A 26,459-nucleotide genomic window follows, 5' to 3' on the forward strand; every position below is an offset into this window, starting at 1 on the left:
GGCGTCGTGGTGTAAACCGGGAAGACGATTTCGCCGACTTGAGTCCATACCAGCATTGTTGAAGTAGAGAGTACTTGGCTGAAGCTGGTGTTGGCGTTGTTGTCGACGAAGCTTGATGGCATAGTAGTAGAACCTTGAGTACCAAGATCCCCTACCTGGTGCGCCACTGTCGACGAGTGATACCCGTAGACCGGATATAGAGGGTATTGGGGTACACTGGTACAAGGATCTACGTAGTACGACATCGAGCAATCAAAAGACAAGAATTATACTGGTTCAGGCCCTTTGATAGGTAATAGCCCTAAGCCAATTGATATGGGATTATATAGTGGAAAACACAGGTTACAATGGAAAAGATGGAACTCGGCGGATTTTGCGAGATTGTAGTTGAGTTGATTCGACTAGCTCTCGTCGACTTGGCTCCTCGCAGGCTCCGGCTTCGTAGGCTGTGTGGGTTGTGTTGGCTCTGAGATTCGATGATCTGTGCCCTCCCCGGGGGGTCCCTTTTACACCGCGGGTTTGGTACTCTCCGAGTAGGACTCGAACATGTCAAACCCGGCACGATACGTTGGCGACCCAGTTCTTGTACGAGAAGGACTCTTCTCGTCTATTGATTTCGTGAAAGGTTTCCTTAGATCATAAAGGAAATATCCGCGTACGCGTGGGTATACCATGTCAATACGTAACGTATATCGAAGGGTAGAGGGTATGCCTGACCCGTAACCCTGACATAATGTGCTATCTACTGTTCAATGAAGTATGAAGTAATGAGATGTGTCAAGTTGAGCAAACGGAGTTGAAATGAATCAGTGAAATGACCATTTTTGACTGAGTTGAATGAATCAGTGAAATGAACCAGTAATGAGATGTGTAAAGTTGGGCAAAATGTGAACACACATAAGACCAGTTAACAATTCAGCATTATATGGTCTGACTTGTACCTAATATTAGAGGCATTTGCAGCAAACATAATGTCAACACACATTAGAACCTCAGGTGCACAAATGACTCCATTAAATCAGACAATTGAACATAGGCCAATTCAGGTCTGGCACTGAAACATAGTTGTAGCAAAAGGCCATATGGTATGGCATTACATGACAGCACACACATAAACATTTAAGTCTGGTGCTCAACACACATAATTAAGCCTAATTGTCAGCTCCATTACATCACAGGTGATAATTAAGCCTTCATAGTCTGGCATAGCAACATACATAGGAATCTGACTCAAAGTTTGTCAGATTTCCATGGTGGCATAACGAGGAGTGCTCCAGCACTTGATTTTTTGGCCTTCTTGGATGGACCTGAAGTATCAGTTTTCTTGGACCTCCTCAGTGGCTCTTCAGCAGTGACAGAAACATAAGCCTTCCCAGATGTTATCTAAATTGATGCACTTGAAGATCCCTGTGATTGTGGCACCATGGCTTGCAAGTTGAGAGTTGCTGATCCACCTTGCTGTGTTGATATCTTGGCCTTTGCATTCACCCTGACAACTTGGGTGGACTCCATAGGTACCTACAAAAAATAGGTTAATAACAGATGCAATTGTTTGGCATGAATTGCAAGAATACAGGAGGCAGAACTAACCTTCTCCTTTGTTGCCAGTGTCCTTGACATGCTAACAGCAGTTGTGTTGGCAGTTGAAGTAGCCTTCCTTTTCCTACCCTGGACACAACTTTGGGGTGTGTTTGATAGAACCAAATTGTGTCCTGGATTGCTACCTTGCTGAGGAGCTGTGTTTGATGTCGCTCCTGCATGATGTTTATCACAAGAGGTCCTGTTGTGACCAACTTGCTTGCACTTCCTGCACCTAATGACTGTGCCCATCTTTGACAGCTTAGTTGGTTTAGGAGGTTCACCTCTCTCTCTTCTCCTCTCTGTCTTAGGCCTACCAGGCATTTTGATATATCCAGGAGCATTGAGAGGTACCCTTTCATCCTCAGGCCAGCTGCTCATGCCCTCAACTGGCTCTAGGCAATGCTCATAGGTTTTCTTGAATGCAGCAACTGAGTAGCAATCAGCAATGTATGCATCTAAAGAGTTTGTCCTGAAGAAAATGCATGATATGGCATGGGGGCAAGGCAACCCAGCCAACTGCCAGTATCCACATGAACATTCTTTTTTGTTCAACTGAACAGTGAATCTATTCTCATTATGCTTAACTTCAAATTTGTCAGCTCCATTTGATATGGCATGGCAAAAGGCTGACTCAGCAATGTACACATTAAGTTTTTTCAAGATTCCAGGACAAATAGCAGTGTTCTACCTAGCAGAGTTTTTAATTTGTGCACTGATCCTACCCATCACTTTCCTCCTAATTATTTCTAGCATTGTGATAATAGGAAAAAATCTTGCTTCTAGGATCCATTTGTTGAATGATTCACACATATTGTTGTCTACAGAGTCACAGTTTGAGCCTACCTTAAACCAAGCCCTGCTCCAGTGTTGTGGATGTGTATTGAGGATAGCCTGTGCACCTGGAGGTGTAAGCTGAGCCAGTTTTGCCCTAGCCAAGTTGAAAAGCATCCTGCAAGGGGCCTTGGCACATTTCCAAAATTTTTTCTGGTACTTCTTATCACTGAAGTGCCTCTTCCAGTTAACATATATGTGCCTAGCACAGTTTCTGTGCTCAGCCTGTGGAGCCTACTTCTCTAAAGCATTGAGAATACCCTACAATAACATTAACAGGTTCACAGGTTAACAATATGAGACAGACATGCGATGAATCAATATTTAATCATTCAGTTTTGAGTATACCTTTTGCTGATCAGATATAAACAACCAACCCTCTCCATCTCCAACTTGTAGGTCTCTGCTCAACAAGTCCATGAACCAGTCCCATTCTTCGTTGTTCTCCTTGTTTACCACAGCCCAAGCAACATGATACATTTGATTGTTTGCATCCCTTCTTATGGCACATAACAGCTCACCATTAGTTGCACCCTTGAAAAAGCATCCATCCAGTCCTATTACTTTCCTACATCCAGCCTTAAACCCTTTCCTAAGTGCATCTAGGCAGATGTATATCCTCTTGATTACAGGTGGATCCAGTCCCACCTCTCTGTTAACTACAACAGTGCTCCCTGGATTGCTTCTAAGTAGCTCCAACTGATAATTGAACAGTTTCTGGTATTGTCCCTTTGCTGCATCCATTACTTTGTGCATCACCAAGGCTTTTGCTCTTTTCAGCTTGGAGATAGATGCATCAGCAAACATCTCCTCCTGCACTATTGCCTTCATGTGAGACAGGTTCCAACCAGGGTTAGCCACAATAAATTTCTCATACTTCTCTGCAATCCTTCTTGAGGTCACCAACTTATTGTCTCTTCTAGGGGGGCAAGCATGCAAATTGTCCAGGGTAACTAGCTGCCAACTGTGTGACCTTGATGTCTTGGACAGTAGACAGACCCAAGGACAGCTAGGCCAGTCACACTTTGCTCTAACCCTCTTTGGATCACTTTTTATAAAGTTGATCACCTTCCTCTCACTCAGAGCATAAGCAGTAACTGCTTTCCTGAACAACTTCTCGCAGCTAAATTTCGTTCCTAATTCAAATGTTGGCACTCCTGCCTTCTTCTTGTACCTAGGATATTTGCTCTTTTTTGTAGTAACCTCTCCATCACTGCCAAGCTCATCTATGGATTGTTCTGAATCACTGTCTTCATATGGTGTCTCATTACCACCTTCATCACCACCAGCTTGCACATTTGGGAAACAATGCAACCCCTCAAAACCAATGTCATCCAAATCAGCTATTTTCCCTGCCTTTATCTTCTTCTTCAACTCTTTGTACTGCTTGTCTATGTTGGCAGCCTCCTCCTCATCATCAGATGGCTCATCATCTCCTGGAAAATATTCATTGTCAGAATCACTCCCATCATTTGGCTCAGTTAAGATTGGCAAGGTTGGGTCCACATCACTATCCTCTCTCCAAACAACTATCCTCTTGTCAGCCACAGCCTGTTCATCCCCATTTCCTACATCAATGCCAACTTCTTGGCCTTGCTCAGCCCCATTGGTTGCATCTATGCCAACTTCTTGGACTTGTTCAGCTACTTCAGCACCATCGCCTGCAGGACTATCCTCTTCAGAATCATTTTTACCCTCCTCTTCCATCTCAAGCTCATAGTCACGGCCTTCATCATCCTCTGACACATCTACTACAATAGGTTCCTCAGCATAAATCTCAGCAACACCTCCTTCACAAATACAATCAGACATATACTTGCAATCTGTGTCATCCAACAGTGCCCTCAAGCCAACATTAAGATCTTTCCCTGGGAACAACCAATGCAGCAATGTTCCATCCAAAACCTTTGTATGATCCCGAAGATGACCTACAATTTCTGGGAGAGATACCTTATCTCGATCTATTAATGACATTGCCTCACGGCCGCCACAGTAACTCTTCTGCCCTCCCGACAACATGAACTCCCCATTGAAATGAAATCTGACAACCAGGGTGTCTAAGATGTCTATGATAACACCAATCAGTTACCCTACATGCAAATTGATAAAAAAAATTATCACCCATACTATTATAGTATCATAAATCCAGTTTCCAAAGCACAAAAGACGCAGTGCACAATATAATATGACCTAATCCACTGGATCTACAACTTCCCGACATAAACAATGCTCAACCACCACGAACCCCCACGAAATCCAACAATGTGGCCGCCGTAATATAAAACAATGGAGGGAGACTGCAAACAAACACGGTTTAAGGCAAAAAACTTACCTACACTGCTGCTCCACGCGGACCCAGATCCGACCGAGACCTGCGGCGTCGCCGACCGACCTGCGCAGTCCGGGACCCTGCACCGTCGCCCTGCCCTTCGAGTCGCCCTCCTCGTCGCCGTGAGACGACGGTCTAGGGTTTCGGTCAACGCAAGTGAGGGATTTGGGAGTGAGCCCGATGAGCGCGCGGTTATTACCCGACTCGATGTGAGTCATCAAATGGTGGCCCCACTAGTCAGCGACACCGCCCTAGCTGACTCAGCACATTTGACGCGGTCAAAGTGCCACGTAGGCAAAAACCACCCGCAAAACTGCCTTGGGAGTCAAAGTGCACCGGTTTTGTAAGTTGGGGGGGTCAAGATTCCTGGTATTGCGGTTGAGGGATACGATTTAGATTTCGTGGTCAGTTGAGGGAGTCAAAGTGATCTTATTCCTTGCAGAAACGAGAAAGCGTATCCTGAACAGCGAGGAGAAGGGAATTTGGGCCAAAAGGTGGACATGCATGGATCAATCACATTTCGTGCTCATATCTTCTCAGAGAATTTGGGCCTAAAGTGACAGGAAAAAAAAAAGGAAAAAATCTAAGATATTTTTTGAAACCGAAAATCTAAGATAAGACCAGCGCAGAGGCTGGAGATTGTGCTGCTCTTTATGGAATTGGTGGCACGCTCGATCAACTTAGGTGAACCAGGTCTTACACAGGAGATAGTTGTTCATAGAACTCAAGTTATGACCAGTGAGTTAGCGATTTCCGTGCCAGATAAATCAAACAAAGGAATCATAGTTGGTAAACGCTGGTCTCTTCCTTTGAATGGCAATCTGATGCTCAACATCGATGGTGCATCCATTTGTTTTATCTAGGGAAAAGTCTATTTTACACCCTCAAAATCTTATGCTTGTCTAATATACACCCTCGAACTTCAAAACCGGATATAATATACCCTCAACTGTAAATACCGGACATTTTACCTCCAGAGCTGTTTTGCAGTGGTTTTTGCACATGTGGATGACACTTCGGATGCCACATCAGTCCTTCGCCAGGTCGGATGAAATAGAGTAATATATCCTGCGTTCTCTCTTATACATTCGTTCTTTCTCTCTCCTTGTTCATTGTTCTTTGAAACAGCGAGGAAGCAGGCACGTCTTGCGTCTTTGAAGCAATGAAGAAGGCGTGGGGCGGCAGCGGTGGCTGGGGTTCTCACCGCCGGCTCAGGTGGTGGCTAAGACCGGCTGAAAGGAGGCCTCCCTGTTGTGTCTGACGAAAGTACTAACAGGCTTAATTAGAGATTAACAGGCATGGATTAACAGGCTTAATTATACTGAAGAACCAACTGAACTTTTATCTTTTTGCACTTTGTCAGTAATTAGAGATTCAGAATTCAGAAATCATCTGTTGTGTTTGCCCATCCTACACTGAATTTTCTACTCCAATGATGAGCAGGGATTTTTGTTGGCACCAGCACGATCCCTTCGCCGGAGAACTCATCGTCAGTGCTCGCCAAGATTGTTCAGTCTAAGCAGAGCAAGCATGTGCGCGTGTTCAGCAGCGGCACGGACCATCGGCTGTTGCGATCGCTGGTGAACCCCGGAGAGGAGGACATCCTCACCGTCCCGAACGAGTAACTGGAGCATGTCGTGCGGTTCCTCCCGGTGACTAGGATCACGTGCATCATGACCAGCGACGACGTCCTGGTTAGGTCCCTCGGGAACGCGTATTTCCTCGTCCCCACGATGGTTAACCTCCACCCCATGCTCGCGGCGGCGCGCCTGGACGGCCGCGTGACGGTGTCGAGCGTGTGCGGTGCCGCCAAAGCTTGTTCCGTCGGCCGACTCAGCCGCAAATAGCACCTGCTTGCTGTGGCTTCCTCCCTGCTCAGCCATCTCCGCTGGCGCGCAGACCTCCTCCGCCGATGACCGCAGCAGCTTGTCGGAGATGCTCCTTCCCTGCGCCGCTGCCACTGCAGCTTGTGAAAAAGTTGGTCAAAACATCCTGTGCGCTGATGTGGCATCCAAAGTGTCATCCACGTGTGCAAAAACCACCGCAGAAACAGCTCTAGGGGGTAAAGTATCCGGTATTGACAGTTGAGAGGTATATTATATTCGGTTTTGGAGTTTGGGAGTGTATTTTAGACAAACATAGGAGTTCGAGGGTGTAAAATGGACTTTTCCCGCCTGGGACTTCAACGATGAAATCAAAATAGCCGAGTCAGTCTCAATATCAATATCATTTATCCCTTGTACTAAGGCAGCTTGTAGAGCAGCCAAACAAGCTCCAGTTTCAGCACATCCATTTGTTTCAGATTTGTTTGGCTGCTTTACAAGCTGCCTTAGTACAAGGGATAAATGATATTGATATTGAGACTGACTCGGCTATTTTGATTTCATCGTTGAAGTCACAGGCTTATGATCAAGCCCCTGGTGGTTCCATCATGGGATAAGAAGTACGAAATACCCTCCTGAACTATCACGGTCAACCAGATTACACCCTTGAACCACAAAACAAGGCATTTTTCACCCTTAATAATTGAAACCGGACAAATAACACCCTCGGATCAATCCGCGGTGGTTTTAGTCCTATGTGGCAGCCTAGTCAGCATTTTTTATCCGGGGTGGTTTTAGTCCTATGTGGTAGCCTAGTCAGCATTTTTTTTAAAAAAAATAGTGGACCCTACCTGTAAACCCTCTACCTCTCTCTATTCTCTCTTTCCCCAATCCTCTCTCTCTTCTCTCCCTGCCTCGCCTCCCTTACGCCGGTGCAGGTGGCGAGCGCGCAGCCCACCGCCGTGGTGCGCTGCCACACCACCTGCGCGCGCAGCCCAGCTCGGTCTACCTCTGTCACTCCCGAAGTTTCCCCTTTTTCATAGTTCCTAATTCACCAATAAATCGTCTATAGAAATGACTTTGGTTAACCAGGAGAAAACCTAAATTACAATGTATTTAATAATCAGAAATGTCAAGGAGAATTTTTTTTTCGAATTCTCTTTGCTCTAAAATCATTAACAGTACTTAAAGTGGAATATTCATAGCATCGGAGTTGATGATGAAATATAATTGTGCAGTAATATAATATTTTGGAAATGTCATGTACCATGAATACATGCTTAACTTTTATATAAGATAGATCTAATGGTTATAAATAATAGTTCACCGGTTTAATAGGCATAGAAGTATTTCAGTAATGTAGCTTCAAAATTATGGTTGTTTTAATATCCAATGTTATTGCAAAGTGAGCGCAACTCAATTAGTTAGATTTCTTGTGGTGCCCACCTGGTTCAAATCCTAGACATGACATCGGTGCTCGCATTTATGGCTAATTATTTTTTCAGTGGTAGGTGACATATCCGTCAATAGCAAGACGCTCATGGTGACATCGTCAATCTCAAAATGTGTCCGCTTAGTCTTTTGGAGGTACTCAAAGGGGTAGGGTGTGCGCGTGCTGTGTTTGTAAAAAAAATCCTTGGTTGTTTCTGTTTTAGTTTAATAGATAAGAAATTGCGAGGAGACAACAAAACTCATTTTCTTTTTTTCTTAAAAATGTTTTGATTAATGAACAATAACTAGTCCGTAGAATATATCGGATCCAAACTAATGAATTTTTTAATAATATAGTTAACTTTATTCTTCAATTTTATATTTTATAGTATAAATAATCTAATTTATCTCCTAACTTAGGCATGGAAAATAATGTAGGTCATCAACGCAAGATTAATTTAAGTATTAGATATTACAAAGATGAAAATAGATTCTTTTTAAAAAAAGTATAGAAAGTATTTGCAAAACATGCACAATTTAATAGTTAGGAGAACATGCTCAAGATAAATGAGGGAGAGCCAATCTGATAAGCACTTTAGAATTCAACCTTAAATTTATTACTTATGTACTTAAAAATGTACAAATAAAAAACGTGGATTGAGTTATTAACGGCTAAAATCCTAAATGTGTTTTGCTAGAAAAAAAGTGACATATTTTTAAACAATACTTTTTTATTTGTGTTCCTGACAATATGTCCCAAGTAATATATTAATTACTCATTATTTCATCTTGAACTATCAATGTAGGCCCATTGATGCAAATAAATTAAATATATCTGCACTCAACAATTGTAGTGTGAAATGATACGTTTATTTGATATTTTATATCATATTATAGATCTATTTTTGTGTGTGCATGTTTGATGAAGTAATATATTTTTCTTATACTACCACGTTCACTAAATATTTGACGTTGATCATGAGAAAGAAAAAAAAATCCAGAGGAAGTATAATAGAAAATCTAGTTTAAAATCGTTGTTTTCTTTCGGTAGTTTCACTAAATATTTAATGTTGGCCGTCATAAAAAAAAAACTCTCTCCGAGTTAATAATACTTGTCGTTTTGTACAAGGGCACGGTCTCCAAAAAACAACTTTGACCAATATTTTTCATTATAATATGTATAAAAATGTTAACAAATATACGATTTTATTAAAATAATTTTTAAGACTAATTTATACATGTAATCACCATGTTTGAAAAATAAATATTTTAAAAATAATTTATAATCAAAGATTGAAAAGTTTGACCTCACCCTTGTCTAAAACGACAAGTATTATCAACCCGGAGCCCCGAGGGAGTAGAGAGGAAGTGAAAATCCAGTTTAAAAAGCAATGTTTTTTTTCCAGTACCTAGTACGTATATATGCAGTATGTTTTTTTTCCTTTTTTGCTGCATATCATTTCTTCTTTTCTCGTTTGTGGTTGTTAACTCTGTGTACGTATGCCTTCTTGGCTTATTTCGGCTAATATTTTCTAGGTAAGTATTACATGGTAAATTAGGAGAGATAAATTAGGAGGGATAGATTACAATTTATAATGGATCTAATCTAACGGTGTAAACTAATGGGTCCATCAGCTTAAATGAAAACTAGCATGGTGGCCCGCGCAGATTGCGCGGCTAGCAGCATTATATTTTCTCTCATACAATAGTATAAATGTTTTCTCATTATATTATTCAAATATATTAAAATGACAACATAATTTTAAATTTTGCAATAACTTTACAAAACTACTAATGTGTAATATTCATATTGTATTTTATATACGTGTTAGTTATTAATTATTTTTAATATCAAATTTTAGTTATTTGTAAATTATATATTTCCTATATGGACTCTAGACTCGTCTTTTAATATTTCTTTTTTTTAATTTCGAATTTTCTGTAAATTGTATTTCTATATAGACTCTATGCTCTTCTTCCAATACTATTTATTTTTATTTCTGAATTTTTATTATTTCTAATTTTATTTCTATGTGGACACTAAACTCATCTTTCAATATTCTTTAATTTTTAATTTCGAATTTCAGTTACTTCTAAATTGTATTTCTGTATTGACTTATTCCCATGTTATTCTTATTTCAGTTACTCTTATTCCCATGTTTTTCTAAATTTCGAACTTTAGTTATTTGTAAATTGTATTTTTATACGAACTCTAAACTCTACTTTTAATTTTATTATGTTCATTCTAAATTTTAGTTAGTTTTAAATTCCTATATGGACTCTATACTCTACTTGTAATATTCCTTATTTTTTAATTTCGAATTTCTATTTTTTTCTTAATTGTATTTCTATATGGACTCTATACTCTACTTTTAATATTCTTTATTTTTTAATTCCGAATTTCTTTTTTTCTTAATTGTATTTCTATATGGACTCTATACTCTACTTCAAATATTCCTTATTTTTAATTTCGATTTTCAGTTATTTTCTAATTGTATTTCTATATCGACTCTATACTCTACTTCTAATATTCCTTATTTTTAATTCCGAATTTCAGTTATTTCCTAATTGTATTACTATATGGCCTATATACTCTACTTTTAATATTCCTTATTTTTAATTCTGAATTTCAGTTATTTCCTAATTGTATTTCTATATGGACTCTAGTCTCCTATTCTAATATTCCTTATTTTTTAATTCTGAATTTCAACTATTTCTAAATTGTATTTCTATATAGACTCTAGTCTCCTCTTCTAATATTCCTTATTTTTTAATTCCGAATTTCAGCTATTTTAAATTGTATTTCTATTCTATATGGACTCTGTCTTTTCTTTTTCTCCGATTAATGTGAGAATTTCTAGGCCATGAGAGCGAACGTGGAGGCTCATTTTTCTATTCCTTTAATTATATAATAGATTGAGGGTTACATTTTTTTCTTTTCCTTAGAATTTCTAAGATTTTCTCTATTTTATTAGAGCGCTTGAGAGCGTTTTTAGAGCGTCATGTGACGGCATGAGAGCGTTTGTAGGAAGTTAAAGGCCGGAATGTTTTATTGCATTATCTTAAAAGAGAAAAGTCTTCATGGGTGGTTTGCTAACAGTATGTTTGGTGGGAACTGGCGAGAGTTTAATTAGGACGGCCGTAGATTTTATTTATTTATTTTTGTCCTTTTTGCACGGTATAGTCTTCAATTAGTCAACAGCGCTATAACTTCCTTGCCCCGGTTTGCACGGTAAGGTGGAATTCAAAGGAGGGGATAATTTTCTTAGCCTGCCAACTATGGACTTATGGAGCCACAGATCGATCATTGGTGTGACTATATAATGGAGAATTGACGGCCGGCCACCTCAAAACAAACAAACCTGCTGGTCCCAGATAAGCGCTCGATCGCATGGCCCTCGTCGTCGCAGTCTACGTGCTCACAGCTCTCGCGGCAGCCACGGCGGCGGCACCTTCGCCGTCCTCGGGCGACGACAGCGATGCCACGGCGCTGCTCGCGTTCAAGGCGGGGCTCTCCGACCCGCTCGGGGTGCTTCGCCTGAACTGGACCAGCGGCACGCCCTCGTGCCACTGGGCCGGCGTGTCCTGCGGCAAGCGCGGCCACGGTCGCGTCACCGCCCTTGCGCTGCCCAACGTGCCGCTCCATGGCGGGCTCTCCCCGAGCCTCGGTAACCTGTCTTTCCTCTCTATCCTCAACCTCACCAACGCTAGCCTCACCGGGGAAATACCACCGGAGCTCGGCCGGCTCAGTCGTCTCCAGTACCTCAACCTCAACAGAAATAGCTTGTCGGGTACTATTCCTGGTGCTATGGGCAACCTCACGAGCCTCCAGCAACTTGACCTGTACCATAACCATCTGTCAGGTCAGATCCCTCGGGAGCTGCAAAATTTGGGTACCCTAAGATACATCCGTCTTGACACCAACTACTTAAGCGGGCCAATACCGGACAGCGTTTTCAACAACACACCATTGCTGAGCGTACTCAACCTCGGCAACAATAGCCTCTCGGGGAAAATACCAGACAGCATAGCATCTCTGTCCGGTCTCACGCTACTCGTTCTTCAAGACAACAGCTTATCTGGTCCTCTGCCACCTGGCATCTTCAACATGTCTGAGCTCCAGGTCATCGCCCTTGCAAAGACCCAAAATCTCACTGGCACTATCCCTGACAATACAAGCTTCCATCTGCCCATGCTGCAAGTATTTTCCCTCTCTAGGAACGAATTCCAGGGAAGGATCCCTTCGGGCCTTGCCGCGTGCCGGTTTCTTCGGGTACTTTCCTTGTCCTACAATTTGTTCGAGGATGTCATCCCCGCATGGTTGACTCGATTGCCACAACTTACCCTTATTTCCTTGGGTGGAAATAGCATTGCAGGGACAATCCCGCCTGCATTGAGCAATCTCACTCAACTTAGTCAATTGGACCTTGTTGACTCCCAGCTAACGGGAGAGATCCCGGTAGAATTAGGACAGTTGGCACAACTGACATGGTTGAATCTTGCAGCGAACCAACTAACTGGTTCTATTCCACCATCTCTTGGGAACCTATCCTTGGTCTTACAGTTGGATTTGGCTCAAAACCGTTTGAATGGCACCATACCAATAACATTTGGTAACCTTGGAATGCTTCGTTATCTCAATGTCGAAGCGAACAATCTTGAAGGAGATCTTCATTTCCTTGCTTCACTTTCCAACTGTAGGAGACTCGAATATGTAGACATAGCGATGAACTCTTACACAGGCAGGATCCCTGACAGTGTGGGGAACTTGTCGAGCAAATTGGATTCTTTTGTGGCGCATAGCAACCAAATCACAGGTGGCTTGCCACCTACCATGGCAAATTTAAGCAACCTCATCGCGATATATCTCTACGCAAACCAACTAACTGAAACGATCCCCACACACATGATGCAAATGAAGAATCTCCAAATGCTCAACCTCCATGATAACCTCATGACAGGATCTATCCCAACAGAAGTTGGCATGCTAAGCAGTTTGGTAGAGTTGTACTTAGGTGGTAACAAATTTGTTGCATCCATCCCTGGTGGAATAGGCAATCTCAGCAATCTCCGGAGCTTATCTCTACCCCGAAACAACCTATCTTCTTCCATCCCTATAAGCTTGTACAGCTTGACTTGTCTCATAACTCCATAAGTGGAGCATTGGCAACTGATATTGGGAGCATGCAAGCAATTGTCCAAATTGATCTTTCAACGAACCAAATATCAGGAAGCATTCCTACCTCACTAGGACAACTTGAGATGCTGACATCCTTGAATCTTTCTCATAACCTATTGCAAGACAAAATACCATATACAATTGGTAAGTTAACTAGCTTAGTGACGTTAGATTTGTCTGACAATTCTCTTGTGGGAACCATTCCAGAGTCTTTAGCCAATGTCACTTACCTCACTAGCCTGAACCTTTCTTTCAACAAGCTAGAAGGTCAGATACCGGAAAGAGGTGTCTTCTCAAACATCACTCTTGAATCCTTGGTAGGAAACAGAGCTCTTTGTGGTTTGCCACGCCTAGGATTTTCAGCATGTGCAAGCAATTCTCGTTCTGGCAAACTACAAATCCTGAAATATGTTCTTCCCAGCATTGTAACATTCATTATTGTTGCTTCTGTTTTCTTGTATCTAATGCTCAAAGGAAAATTTAAGACAAGAAAAGAGTTACCTGCCCCTTCAAGTGTTATCGGTGGAATTAATAACCACATATTGGTTTCCTACCATGAAATTGTTCGTGCTACTCACAACTTCAGTGAAGGCAATCTACTTGGTATCGGGAACTTTGGAAAGGTTTTCAAGGGCCAGCTAAGCAACGGTTTGATTGTTGCAATAAAAGTTCTTAAAGTGCAATCAGAGAGAGCCACCAGAAGCTTCGATGTCGAGTGCGATGCATTGCGCATGGCGCGACACAGAAACTTGGTGAAGATACTTAGCACCTGCTCCAATCTGGACTTCAGAGCACTGGTCCTTCAATACATGCCAAATGGTAGCTTGGAGATGCTTCTACATTCGGAAGGTAGGTCATTCTTAGGATTCCGGGAGAGGTTAAACATAATGCTAGATGTGTCAATGGCATTGGAATATCTACACCATCGTCATGTTGATGTTGTCTTGCATTGCGACTTGAAACCAAGCAATGTGTTGCTCGATGAGGAGCTCACTGCTCATCTCGCGGATTTTGGCATCGCAAAATTGTTGCTAGGAGATGACACCTCCGTTATCTCTGCTAGTATGCCCGGGACAATCGGCTACATGGCTCCAGGTATAAATAAGCATATCTCTTCTTGCAGCAGTCATTTGATTCTTCATGAACTAATTTATATTTCTCATAATATTTATCTTTTATTTGTTAAAGAGTACGGATTGATAGGAAAAGCATCACGGATGAGCGATGTGTTCAGCTATGGTATCTTGTTACTTGAAGTTTTAACTGCGAAAAGGCCTACAGATCCCATGTTTGATGGAGAGCTAAGCCTCAGGCAATGGGTTTTTGATGCATTTCCGGCTCGGCTTGTTGATGTTGTTGACCACAAGCTGCTACAAGATGAGAAAACAAATGGGATCGGCGACATTGGAACAGCCTTGGACGTCTCCTCGAACATGTTGGACAGATGCATTGTGTCAATAGTTGAGCTGGGATTGCTATGCTCCAGTGACTTGCCTGAAAAAAGAGTATCAATTATTGAGGTGGTCAAGAAGTTGCACAAGGTCAAGACGGATTATGAATCCAACCTAACAGTTCAGGGCACTCAGCAAACTTAGTGCATGACTACTCTAGTCCGTAACTACAAAGTATTTCAAGAACATCAAGGATATATTTTTCTTACTGTTTCCACACTTTGTATTTTTCTTCTTGGTTTTTTTGCGCATAATTAATCATGTAGAGTATGGGCTAAATGTAATCTTTGTGTTTTATTTATATGACCAAGGAAACAAAATAATCAATTTCATAAACGAGAATAGTACTGATGATAATCCAGTGCTCTTGCATTGCGCTTTGTGAAATCATGTGATGATTTAATCGTGGTGATGAACAATTGTCAAAGGTAATTGTTCGTGAAAATGCGGTGCTCGTGGTGATTGTCGACGTTTGACGTCGTAATTCTAGTATTTGCATAGTATGGGGATCGTCGGTGCTAGGATATATGCGAGACTGAGGTAAAAGAGATGGGGACGAGGATTTTTATACAGGTTCGGGCCCCTGAGCTATCAGGTAATAGCCCTACATCCTGTTGGCCGGAGCCGATGTTGCTTTTTATTCACCATACTCACACCAGTACAATATGTGGGGTAGCTTATCTAACTGTTGTCGACATGGCGGTCTGAAGGTCTGACTCGTAGTCGACAACAGGGTAGCCTTCCTCCTCGAGCTCACGCCCGACGGAATCAGAGACAGTGCTAGATCCCTACGGCCGGCCTCTGAAGGTACCAGATAGGGTCGATCCAGGCGTATCTCTGATGTCGATATCCGGCAGCTTGTCTTGGCGTATTTAGGCTTCTATGTTGATTGTGTTGGGAGTTGATTGTCTCGTGGTGGGTGTCCCCCTGTCCTCCTAGGGGGCTTGTATTTATACCCATAGGTGTCCCCTTGTCCAAGTAGAACTAGGGAAACCAATATGGATGCAATCCGAGTAGTACTTGTCGTTTCCATGTAGAACTCTGGTTGTCTTTACTTATCCGGAACTCCCTCGATGTCAATTTCCGTATAAGACATGGCATGTGGTGGATCCTGCCGAGATTTAGTCAACTACTATTAGGTATGTGGTATCCATAACCCTGACAGTGATGAAGAATTGTCAAAGGTAAGTGTTTGTGAAAATGCGGTGATGTGTTTCGGACGGTGAACAATGCGGTGGTCGGCACTGGGTTGCCGGTCTGACTGAGCGGGTGCCACCTGTCAGCCCGGAGGTGTCCGAGCGGTCTGACCAGGCTGCCCGACGGTCAAACCGGCAGAATCTAGGTGGGAGTCGCTTCCAGGTTATTTTCGTGGAATTTCTAGATTGCTTCATGATATGGCTTCTAGATAGTTTCTATTCGTATGAGATACTATTGTGTGCTGATGTGAGTCAAGTTGGTGCGAACTTATACTCGGATATAGAGTTTCTTTGTTGTTCATGTGCAGGCGTTGCTTGAGACCATGGGAGTATAGTCGGTGATGGATCGGAACTAGGCTTGGGAGAAGTTAAGGTCTAGACAGTCAAAGATATCACGCATGATGCTCAGGCTAGAGAACAATGCTTGGGACAAGTTAAGGTCTAGACAGTCAAAGATATCACGCAGGATGCTCAGGCTAGAGAACAATGCACTTGGAGGTGAAGGTTTCCATATGGCATATACGTACATGGTGTTATGGTCATATGGAAAGATGAGTCAAATTTGGATTGGAGTCTAAGTTTGGAAAGATTGGAGTTTGCAAAGTTTGTTTCTTGTACGGAAAGGTTTCATAGGGGATTAGGACTTTTTGTGTGAGTTGGATTCGTGGCTAGGGGCAATCATGTTATGGGTATAAATAGATGAGGATATCGATTTTTGAAAGAGAAAAGTTAGGGTTTGTTTCAAGGTTTCAATCCTAGTTCGAGAGTTGAAAGAGGAGTGCTTTAGATGCACTTCGTAAACACATATAGATGTAACAAAGTTAATCTACTTTCAAGAGAGTTTCGTCGATACATGTTTTTCTGGATCCCGACGGTTTGACCGAAGTTTATCGAGCGGTCTAACCGGCGAGACATTGGCGGTCTAACTGGCGATGTGGCGGCGGTCAGACCAGCGGCGGCGAGCAGCAGCAGGCGAGGAAGCGGCGGTCCGACCGGTTGGACAACACCAGTCAGATCGGTGTGACATGGCGATTAGACCGACTACGTCGAGATCTTCATCAACTTTGAAAGTAACTTTTAATTCGGCAGAAAGTTTTGGGCTTTTGGCTTTCCATACCATTCACCCCCCCCCACACACACACACCCACCCACCCACCCACACACAGAGACACCCCCGGTAGGTTTGTTTAGTCTTGTTTTATCCTACATCCTTCACAGTTTCGTTGGCCATAAGCTGTTTTGTTACCCGAGGCACCTAGAATTTAGCCAAATTGACCTGGACTCAAAAACTTAATCAGATACTATTTCATTGTTGTCACTAACATATCATCCATTCTTGGCCCTGCTAGGTACCTTTATTTTTGCCACATCAGAACACATAGAAAAGCAGATTAGCTAGCTAAAGAAAGAACCAATGCACGATATATGACAGATCACTGCAAAGCAATTTTTCTGCAAAAGGCCGGAGGAGAAGAGAAGAAAAGCTATACACAGCACATAGAGCATTACAGCTACATCTCATCCTTCTGACCCTTTTGCTTTACTCACCAGATCACCCCCTCGTGCTGAAACATTATCTTCTTCTTCAGTGATCATCTGCACTTGTAACTACAACAGGAACCCCCCTCTAGCAACGGATTTATGTATTGCTACAAGTCCATATAAGCGCTGCAAAGATCTATAGTAACGCATTTAGTATGTGTTGCCTATGCTGGCGTTGCTAGGGTCTATACATTGTTGTTCGCTAGCAATATATACATAAGCGTTGTAAATATCCGTTGCAAGTTAGCAACAGGGTGCCAACAATACCAGAAGATTTATATGCACTGCTATTTTCAATTGCTAGTGATCATTACTCACATGCCAATTTTCAATTAATAATTCATTGCAATATGATGTACAACTGATTCCATTTAAAAATAATAATTCATATATTATAAGTACAAATCTCAATATTCATTACAAAGATCTCAGAGAGATACAATTTGTCAATACACCACAACATAATACTGACTAGTCTAGCCTTACAATAAAAATATTATATATCATTTTCCACAAACTTTGCTTTGACTAGTCTAGCCTTACAATAAAAATATTATATATCATTTTCCACAAACTTTGCTTCAGTATTCCCATGCTATAGGCAAATGTCCAAAATATGATATCTTCCTTGTCTATTTAGGCCTGAAAGATCAACACTTACTTGTAAGTATCAAAGAGTGGAGGAGATAACAGAAACCACTGATAGTAGTAAACAAAATGAAAGCTATTTGATTACCTTTTAGTTTGAAGCATCTTCAGGATTATGTATTGTATGTCTTTTGCTGAAGAAAAATGGCACATTGAAAATCTTAGCACTTATGTACTTTATTTGGGAACTAACAAGAAGCAGGAACATTAGTTTTATACTAGATTAGAAATTAACACCTTCATCGCTTCATTAAATAGTTTTTGGAATAAGGTTTAGTTATGAGGATAGTAGGATAAGTTGCATGATTTCTTTCTTTCTGGTACTGAAGATAAATTTTAACCAATAGTGCCGCTAGTCTTATATGATTTTTGACTGTACATGCTCTTCCGTAGCATACCAAGTTATAGTTGATCTAATCAAATGAAATTGACGAGCTTACATTTATCACTGATGCAGTATTGTGATACGAGTATATATATGACATCACTTTTAAATGCTACAAGTCTAGGACACCAAACGGGAAAGAGTTTAAGACGGCTGACTGTTTACAGGTTGCAGGCTTTCTGGAGGTATCTCTGTAATTCTCTATGTTGTTGTCCCCTGCAAAAAGGGTTGGCAGATCAAAACAATTAATTGATTAAGTTAATACAGCTATCACATATATCAGAATTAACATAGATGTATAAAATCTGTGAAGTATGTATATATGATATTGGTTCTTGAATTAATATTACTAGAACGAAGTTTCAGTTTCAGGAATTATTACCATAGGACACAACCCCATTGTTTATGAGCTCCGTGCTCTCCTGCAGTCAGAACATGGCTATTTATGCAGTCAGAACATGGCTATTTAGGTGTAAGTAACATAGGAAAAATTGTTGTTAGAGCTCAGAAGACCAGGGTATAGGTTTACAATATCAATCTTATAAGCCTTACATGTTATTTACAATATCAATCTTATGGAAAAAAGAAGATGAGCAATTCCTTCAATACATCTGACTGTATGTATTAATCAGCAAGATGAAAATACTGCTTCATTTTTTACATGCATATGTATCTTTATTTGTGGCTTGATCATACCCATATATCTAAGATTATTAGAGGAAGTTGTAGACTTCTCCGTGGAACAAAAATTAGCAACCTAATTACTATTGGTTGAGTGCTGCAGGAAGGGTTTGTAAATCATATGCGCCATGGACACAACAAAAAAAAGAAACAAATGCAGTAGATCTGCAGAGGAACAGAGCAGCTCAGAGCAACAGAGAATTCAGGAGCAGAGAGCAAACCTTGATCTACACGGTATTTATCCTTCTCGCACAGCTGCCGTCGTTCCGGCCAGAATGGATGGCCCCCATCTGTGCGCCGTCACTCGCCTGTCGCTGCACCCTGTCAACTCCTCCCATGCCGCCGTGCCTAGCGCCCTACCCGTGCATCCCATTCCCACGACACCATGCCTTGAGACCATGCCATTCCCGGAGGTTGACGACGGCGATTCGGCGAGTCGGCTTGCACCCACCGCGCCGTGAGAGATTGGAGGGGATGGGGGATTCGGCGATACCTTTCTGGATCCGCAGCAGGGAGTTAGGGTTGGCCAGTTTGGTAGGCTTAGTGGGCCGAGCAATTGGGGAGCTCATACGGTCGTTGCGTTGCTGGATTGACTCAGTTCCTGGTAGTTGTGGACCCAGCAACGCATGAGAGATCCGTTGCAACCCATGCGTTGGTGGAGGGGGGTTCGTGTTGTAGAAAGGCCAGCTATATCAATCAAAATTCAGTGAGCACATATATATATTTACAAAGGCACGAGCACTTGCACTGCATGTGTTCATAAGGCATATCTAGCAAGCACATCTGTAGGAGTATATATATTATATTTGGCTATGGCGGTGGACTGGGGTCCGGTGGTGGTGGCGGTGATACTGTTCATCCTGCTGTCGCCGGGGCTTCTGTTCCAGGTGCCGGCGAGGACGAGGGTGGTGGAGTTCGGCAACATGTGCACCAGCGGCGTCTCCGTCCTCGTCCACGCCGTCTTCTTCTTCGTCCTCTTCACCGTCCTCGTCGTCGCCATTGGCATCCACGTCCGTGCCGGCTAGCCGTAGCTCCGATCGATCTGACGCATGTACGTACGTACGTGCGTTTACCTCACCTGCATGTACTCTAATAAGCCTGTTGCCACTGAAAGTAATAGGAGAACTGGAGGAGGTGTCATATGCACATAGCACCTATATCATATTGTAATCGTACGTTTAATCGATCCGTACAGTACATTTCATCTTTATTGCAAGCTACTAGCTTTCTGCAGATTAATATATGGATATATGCTTCCTTTTCATTGAGGCGCCCGGACGACACCATTTACAGGCTGTGTGATTCTACAGGAGGGTCTATATATAGTTGATCAAGGTTACATGCTAGAGTATCTCCAGTTCATATATATATATATATATATATATATATATATATATATATATATATATATATATATATATATATATATATATATATATATATATATATATATATATATATATATATATATATATATATATATATATATATATATATATATATATATATATATATATATATATATATATATATATATATATATATATATATATATATATATATATATATATATATATATATATATATATATATATATATATATATACACACACTAGAAAAATGCCCGTGCGATGCAACGGGTACACATTCTTTTTCAGCCCTAGCCTAGTCCGCTATCTCTCTGCGCTCGACCTGCCTCTCTTCGGTTCAGCTCACACAACCAATTGTCATCCTCAACCTTCAAAAAATAGTCTCGTGACCATACGATGCTAGAACAAATAAAAAGGTAAAAGCGGAGCATAGAAAAGGCATAAAAGTAAAAACAAACAATGTAGCATCGCCTTGGCTAGGTGCTCATACCACTTCGCTGAGCCGCTCACATTACGTCATTACTCACCTCTCATGGCTCACCAGCGCCAGGTGGTTGGATATGGCAGCTATAAAACATTATATCCACTGGTCCAATGGCCTGATGACTACAAACAAAGAAGAGGATTTGGAGCCAACCTTGATAAATAGGGAGGATTGGGACTATACTCGGAGAAGAGCCAATTTCTACAAGATCTAAGATATTGGGAGAAAAGATTTATATTAAATTATGAGAAAATATAAATATAAATATAAAAAGAGTAGAGAAGAATTTTATTTTTAAATCACCAAGAGAATATAACTTCACGTCATATCATATGCATAAGCTATGTGGTGGCTAAGGGCAGCAGACCCATTTGGCTCAGGTAGAGACCGGCTAAGGAGCAGTTACAGACTTGCAGTTAGGGGCTGTGGGCAGATGGCCCAGCCGGTCCAGAGAGGAGATCAGCAGTGACGCTGGGCAGAGCGAGACGCACAAAGCTGGGCCCATATCTAAGCTAGCGCGTACGTGTGCGAGGAAAATCGGATAGGGATGATTTTTTGCGCAAAGGAAAATATCGGAGACGAACGGTTAATCTCGGACAAAACTTACGGACGAAATTTTTTTACGGAAGCCATACGTATTTTTTAATTAGGTATATATATATATATATATATATATATATATATATATATATATATATATATATATATATATATATATATATATATATATATATATATATATATATATATATATATATATATATATATATATATATATATATATATATATATATATATATATATATATATATATAAAAGATCTCATATATGCTCTAATTCGAAGACATGCATGATGTTTGCACAAATTGCGCATAAAGTTTGTAATATCTGTCTATTAGACTACTACAGTATAACTTTTATAGAGCAACAAAAAGGAAACATATAGCTCATAAATAACATTCATATTGGAACATGGATCCAAATTATAATGAGGTAGATTATACTAAAGAAGAGTATGCGTAGAAAGGCAATTTAGTATAACATCCAAAAAAAATTTACACCTTATAGAAAATGAGTCCATGTCTAAAATATTACCATTTATTCGAATTATAAAGGTATTATAAGACACCTATGCCTATATGGTGTATACAAAATTGAATGCCCAGCTGTTTGATTTTTATACGATTTTCCGAGTGCAATCTCCACTGTTCTAAACTTTTGGTAGATTATGGATTATGGATAAAACTGAATTTATGACAATTACTCAAGAGCACAAATGAAAAAAAAAGAATGAATGTTAAAAAGTTAAATATTCAAAATGCTTTTAAAAAGTTTTTTAAAGAAATGTTAATGAAGAAAGTTTTTGCAAAATTCGTAGTACAAGCTCGAGAAGCGTGACACGATAATCCATAACATTTATGAATAAAACTAAAACAATAATAGGGTGTGTGGAGATTATAGGAACTAGATAGCCACACAGTCTATACCCTACTGAGGTGGGTCAGATCCATACAATATGTAATACGGTAGGTGTTAGAGATAGCTTCTCCTACAACAGGAAAGAGAGACCGGTCTATTGCCACGATTTTAGTATTGTTGCCATGATTTTTTTCGTGGCAACAAATCATTTTCCTACTAATGACCCTCCCTCCCCCCCTCCTCCTTTAGAGATTCGTCCAAGGGGCGAGAGATCGAGTTAAGATCATGTGAACACTCAAAACAAATATACATGTTCAGACCATTCGGAAGCATAATACACTACTCCTGTGTCTAGCACTATGTGGATGCAAGAGGTTTACAGTGTTAGTTCTTTTTAGGGTTTTCTTCTCCTTCAAATAGTCAAAAAGTCATTTCTAATTGGCATGACCCCTCCTTTCATAGAAAGGGGGTGTCTAAAGTGCCGCTAACATCTCGGGAAAACCCATGCTATGTCTTATCATTGCTCCCTCTAACATCTTTGAATTAATGAGAGAATTATGGTGTGTGGCTATTTTTACTATGCCCCGGGCTCCCTAGTCAGAAGGCCCGGGATAGCTGAGTCTTACTTCTCTCGCCACGTGATCATGAAACAGGTGGCCGAAGCCATGTCACGTTAGAGTCGCCGCCGTTATCCTCCCTTGGTGGTGAAGTTATAAATCTTCCAGCCTGACTATGACACGTTGCCTCATCCCTGTAGCCTGTAGCTTTGAGCAACGCGGCATTACCAGTATTTTTAGGCCTCGCCACCTCTTGGTTGCATACGAGCGAGCTGTAATCTTGATCTGTAATTTTGGGCCTGTTCACTTTGATGCCAAAAAAAACCTTACTAAAATTTGATATTACCAAAATTTGGCATAGTTGCCAAAATTAGGATTTCTTATATAGTTTCCAAAATTTAGCAGCAAACTAAATGTAACCATTTTTTTGGCAACTTTACCAAAATTTGGTAAGGTTTTTTTTGGCATCAAAGTGAACAGGCCCTTTCTGGGCACCGCACTGCAATTGGTATAGTGATGTTGCCCTCGGATTGATCGCTAGCCCCACCGCTCTGCCCAAGCTACCGACGGCACCTACAGCTTTTAGGCCCGGAGGGGTAATACTAGGGGAGATTTCCACGAGGAGCCCGGGGCAATAATCCCCGGCGACCCCCTGTCCGAAACCTCACCTGTACATCATTTTTAACTTGAATGCTCTAACCATCTCAACCTCATAGTACTAGTTGTATACGTGTGCCTCGTGTTATTTATATTTAGTTATTTCACATAGATTAAAATTCCGATAAGTATCTCTACAGAGATTGAAATGTCTCAAGAAAATGCTATTATATATCATGCATATTTTAGAAGATAAATTTAACAAAATATATAAAAGTGTCTGTAGATTAAAAGTATTTTAGACAATATTTAAAGTGCCTCTGAAAATATCTCTACACTTTAGAACTCCAGATTTTAGAGGAGTGCCGCTACATGAGATTTATATTGTAGTAGTGCTACTGCTATCATGTGGCAGAATAAACTGTGAGCAAAGCTTCGATATATATGTCCATAGAGATTTTAAAAGGCCAATGTTATAGAAAAACTACTATGAGGAAAGTCCAAAAACAAATCTAAAAATAAATTTTAAAATTCAAAATTACACAGTGGTTTATAAGATGAAACACAAACAATAGGAGATTTGTTCTAGAGTGTGCATCATAGTTGTGTTGCGGTCTGTTGGAGAATTTGATATCCCAAAATGGCATGATTTGTTCATGCTATCTTGGTTTTTTTTCTCAATCTTTATCGTGTGCATCCTAGTAGATGCGTAGAGACCAGTGTGATTTTATTACTTATTTATTTCGTAATATATTACTCCCTCCGTTTCATTTGTAAGACTTTCTGGTATTGCCCACATTTATATAGATGTTAATGAATCTATGTTTCATTATCATTTCTATGGATATGGGCAATGTTAGAAAGTCTTACATTATGAAACGGAGGAAGTATCAAACAATTACAAAATTAATGTCATAAATATAATAAAACAAATATAAGGATACTGCATTTATGACACGAAATACATATGTTTTAAGTTCAGTTATTAGAAAATTATCTAGACTAATAAAAAAGTAGAGTTGTTTAGTGCAATTAACACCACCGATTGCAATTAGTGCTGGATTAACCCTGCAGTTGCAATTAGCACCGGATTAACACCACGTCTCGCTCCGAAAAAGAAACTGCACGCCAAAAAGAACGAAAAAAATAACGCACGTCTCCGCCGCCCACCTCACCAGCCACGCCGCCGCGCCGGCGTGACTTCCCACCTCGCCTCACCCGACCATGCCGGGCCTCGCCTCACCCGACCACCCCGCCTCCTCCTTTCGCCGCCTCGGCAGCGCCCCTCCACTGTCGCCAACCGGGGCACCGCCACGCGCTGCCTCCGCATGGCCAAGCCGGCCGCGCGAGCGCCGCCTCCGCCGTCGTCTTCTGCCGGTCTCCCGGGACCCTGGGACAACATGCTGCTGCTCGGCCGGAGAGCCACCGAAGCCACCGCCTGGTCCTCCTTCCCGGCCGCCGATTCCCGGCTCCGGCTCCTTCGCCCCTCCGGCCTCTGCCATCGCTGCGCCGGCCGCCGTCCCGTGCCCCGCACCCCTCGCCGCGCCTCGCCCTCGTCCGCTCGTGCGCGCGTGAAGAAGAAAGAAGAACGAGAAGAGGAGAAATCGTGAAGAGAAGAAAAGGGACACTGTCAGGTGGGACTCATGTTTCTTTAATTAATCTTGCACAGTAATCATCCTCTTAATCCTGCCTTATTATCTCATTGACATGTGGGTCCGGTTACAAAAATTCTTGATTAAATCTATATCTATACTCTATACTAATAATCTAATAATATAAAAAGTACCACTTCAATACCAATCCCGCAATCTTTTAGATCCACTCTCGCGTGGGTCTCACCTGTCATCCCTAAGAAAGAAACCGCACCGCGCACGAAAAAAAAGAATCGCTGCAAAAGAAAGAAACCGCAGCACACCACGCCATCCCCATGCCGCGCCGCCCACCGGAACGAACCCACGCCGCCGCTCCACCCGCCTCACCTCACCGGCAAATCAATCCACCGCATCCACCGGCCACCGCCGGTGCTGCCGCAATCCCAGAAGATTATGCAGGCACCGCCACATCCATCCCCGATCCCACATCTTCGTGAACCTCCCAGTAACATCCCCCGCACGTTTCAGGGAAGTTTGCCGCTCGTGGCACACTGCCGACGACGACCCCGCCTTGATCCGCTGCCACCTCGAGCGGTCACGCGCAAGGCAGCCGCCAACATCGTCCTTGCTCGCCGTCGTGAGCACGGAAGATATATGGGACGACGAAGCGCTCTCCAACTCCGAGGTTGTCAGCTTCCACCGGCTAAGGCTTACCCTGCGAGCGGCGGCTAGACCAGGAGCGAGAGCGATGGCGGCGCCGCCGCTAGACATCACCGCCGAGATTGATCCGATGCTCCACAAGTCTATCCCTAAGGGCGGCCGTATCACCCGCCATATCATCCCCACCCACTGCGACGGCCTTGTCGCCTTTGCCACCTATGGCAGGGCCATGTTCGTGTGCAACCCGGCCACCCAGGAGCTCGTCGTGCTACCGCCCGGCAGCGGCAGCGGCCCATGCCCACAGTCTACAGAATCAACGGCAGCGGTCGGCTTCAACCTGTGGTGGAACAGGTACATCGTTGTCAGGTGCTTCTACCGCAAGTCCCACAACGATCTGCCGGTCTACGACATCGGACACGAGATCTTCACGCTCGGCGCAGGCGCTGGCGATGGATGGCAGCGCATGCAAGACCCGTCGCGTGCCATCAGTCTTGGCGGGAGGAGACCCGCTGCCTGCACGCGTGGGGGTTCCATCTACAGGTTCATCAACGAGTCTCAGCCATGCGCGCTGCTGTGGTTCAGCCTGCGAGACGAGGCGTTCGACGCGGTCCCATCCTCTCCGGGCTGCACGGCCTGCGACAACGACGACCGTCTCGCGGACCTCGCCGGCGAGCTGTGCTACGTGCATCGCATCCGCACGAGC

The 26,459-nt window shown here is 42.3% G+C and overlaps 2 protein-coding genes, 1 long non-coding RNA gene and 1 pseudogene across 3 annotated transcripts; 2 read left to right on the top strand and 2 right to left on the bottom strand.

Moving 5' to 3' along the window:
• Window positions 1–997: 997 nt before the first annotated feature.
• LOC9270682 (uncharacterized) lies at window positions 998–4,908 on the bottom strand. The gene is made up of 4 exons (XM_015767244.3): window positions 4,745–4,908; window positions 2,761–4,502; window positions 1,591–2,673; window positions 998–1,518 (listed from the first exon to the last, which is right to left on the bottom strand). Exons 2-3 carry the CDS (start codon window positions 4,429–4,431, stop codon window positions 2,647–2,649), a joined length of 1,698 nt encoding a protein of 565 aa, XP_015622730.1. The 5' UTR covers window positions 4,432–4,502; window positions 4,745–4,908; the 3' UTR covers window positions 998–1,518; window positions 1,591–2,646.
• Window positions 4,909–11,336: 6,428 nt separating this feature from the next.
• On the top strand, window positions 11,337–15,012 carry LOC107279954 (receptor kinase-like protein Xa21; annotated as a pseudogene).
• A 2,702-nt stretch (window positions 15,013–17,714) lies between these two features.
• LOC112937992 (uncharacterized) lies at window positions 17,715–19,587 on the bottom strand. The gene is made up of 4 exons (XR_003241024.2): window positions 19,299–19,587; window positions 18,779–18,835; window positions 18,100–18,612; window positions 17,715–18,005 (listed from the first exon to the last, which is right to left on the bottom strand). It is a non-coding gene; the product is annotated as an uncharacterized lncRNA (long non-coding RNA).
• Window positions 19,588–19,850: 263 nt separating this feature from the next.
• On the top strand, window positions 19,851–20,271 carry LOC107275403 (uncharacterized). The gene has a single exon (XM_015768310.3). The coding sequence runs from the start codon at window positions 19,890–19,892 to the stop codon at window positions 20,100–20,102; it is 213 nt and encodes a 70-aa protein (XP_015623796.1). The 5' UTR covers window positions 19,851–19,889; the 3' UTR covers window positions 20,103–20,271.
• The last annotated feature ends 6,188 nt before the right edge of the window (window positions 20,272–26,459 follow it).

The sequence above is a fragment of the Oryza sativa genome, chromosome 2, assembly GCF_034140825.1.
Source record: "Oryza sativa Japonica Group chromosome 2, ASM3414082v1".
In the NCBI taxonomy this organism is placed as follows: Eukaryota; Viridiplantae; Streptophyta; class Magnoliopsida; order Poales; family Poaceae; genus Oryza; species Oryza sativa.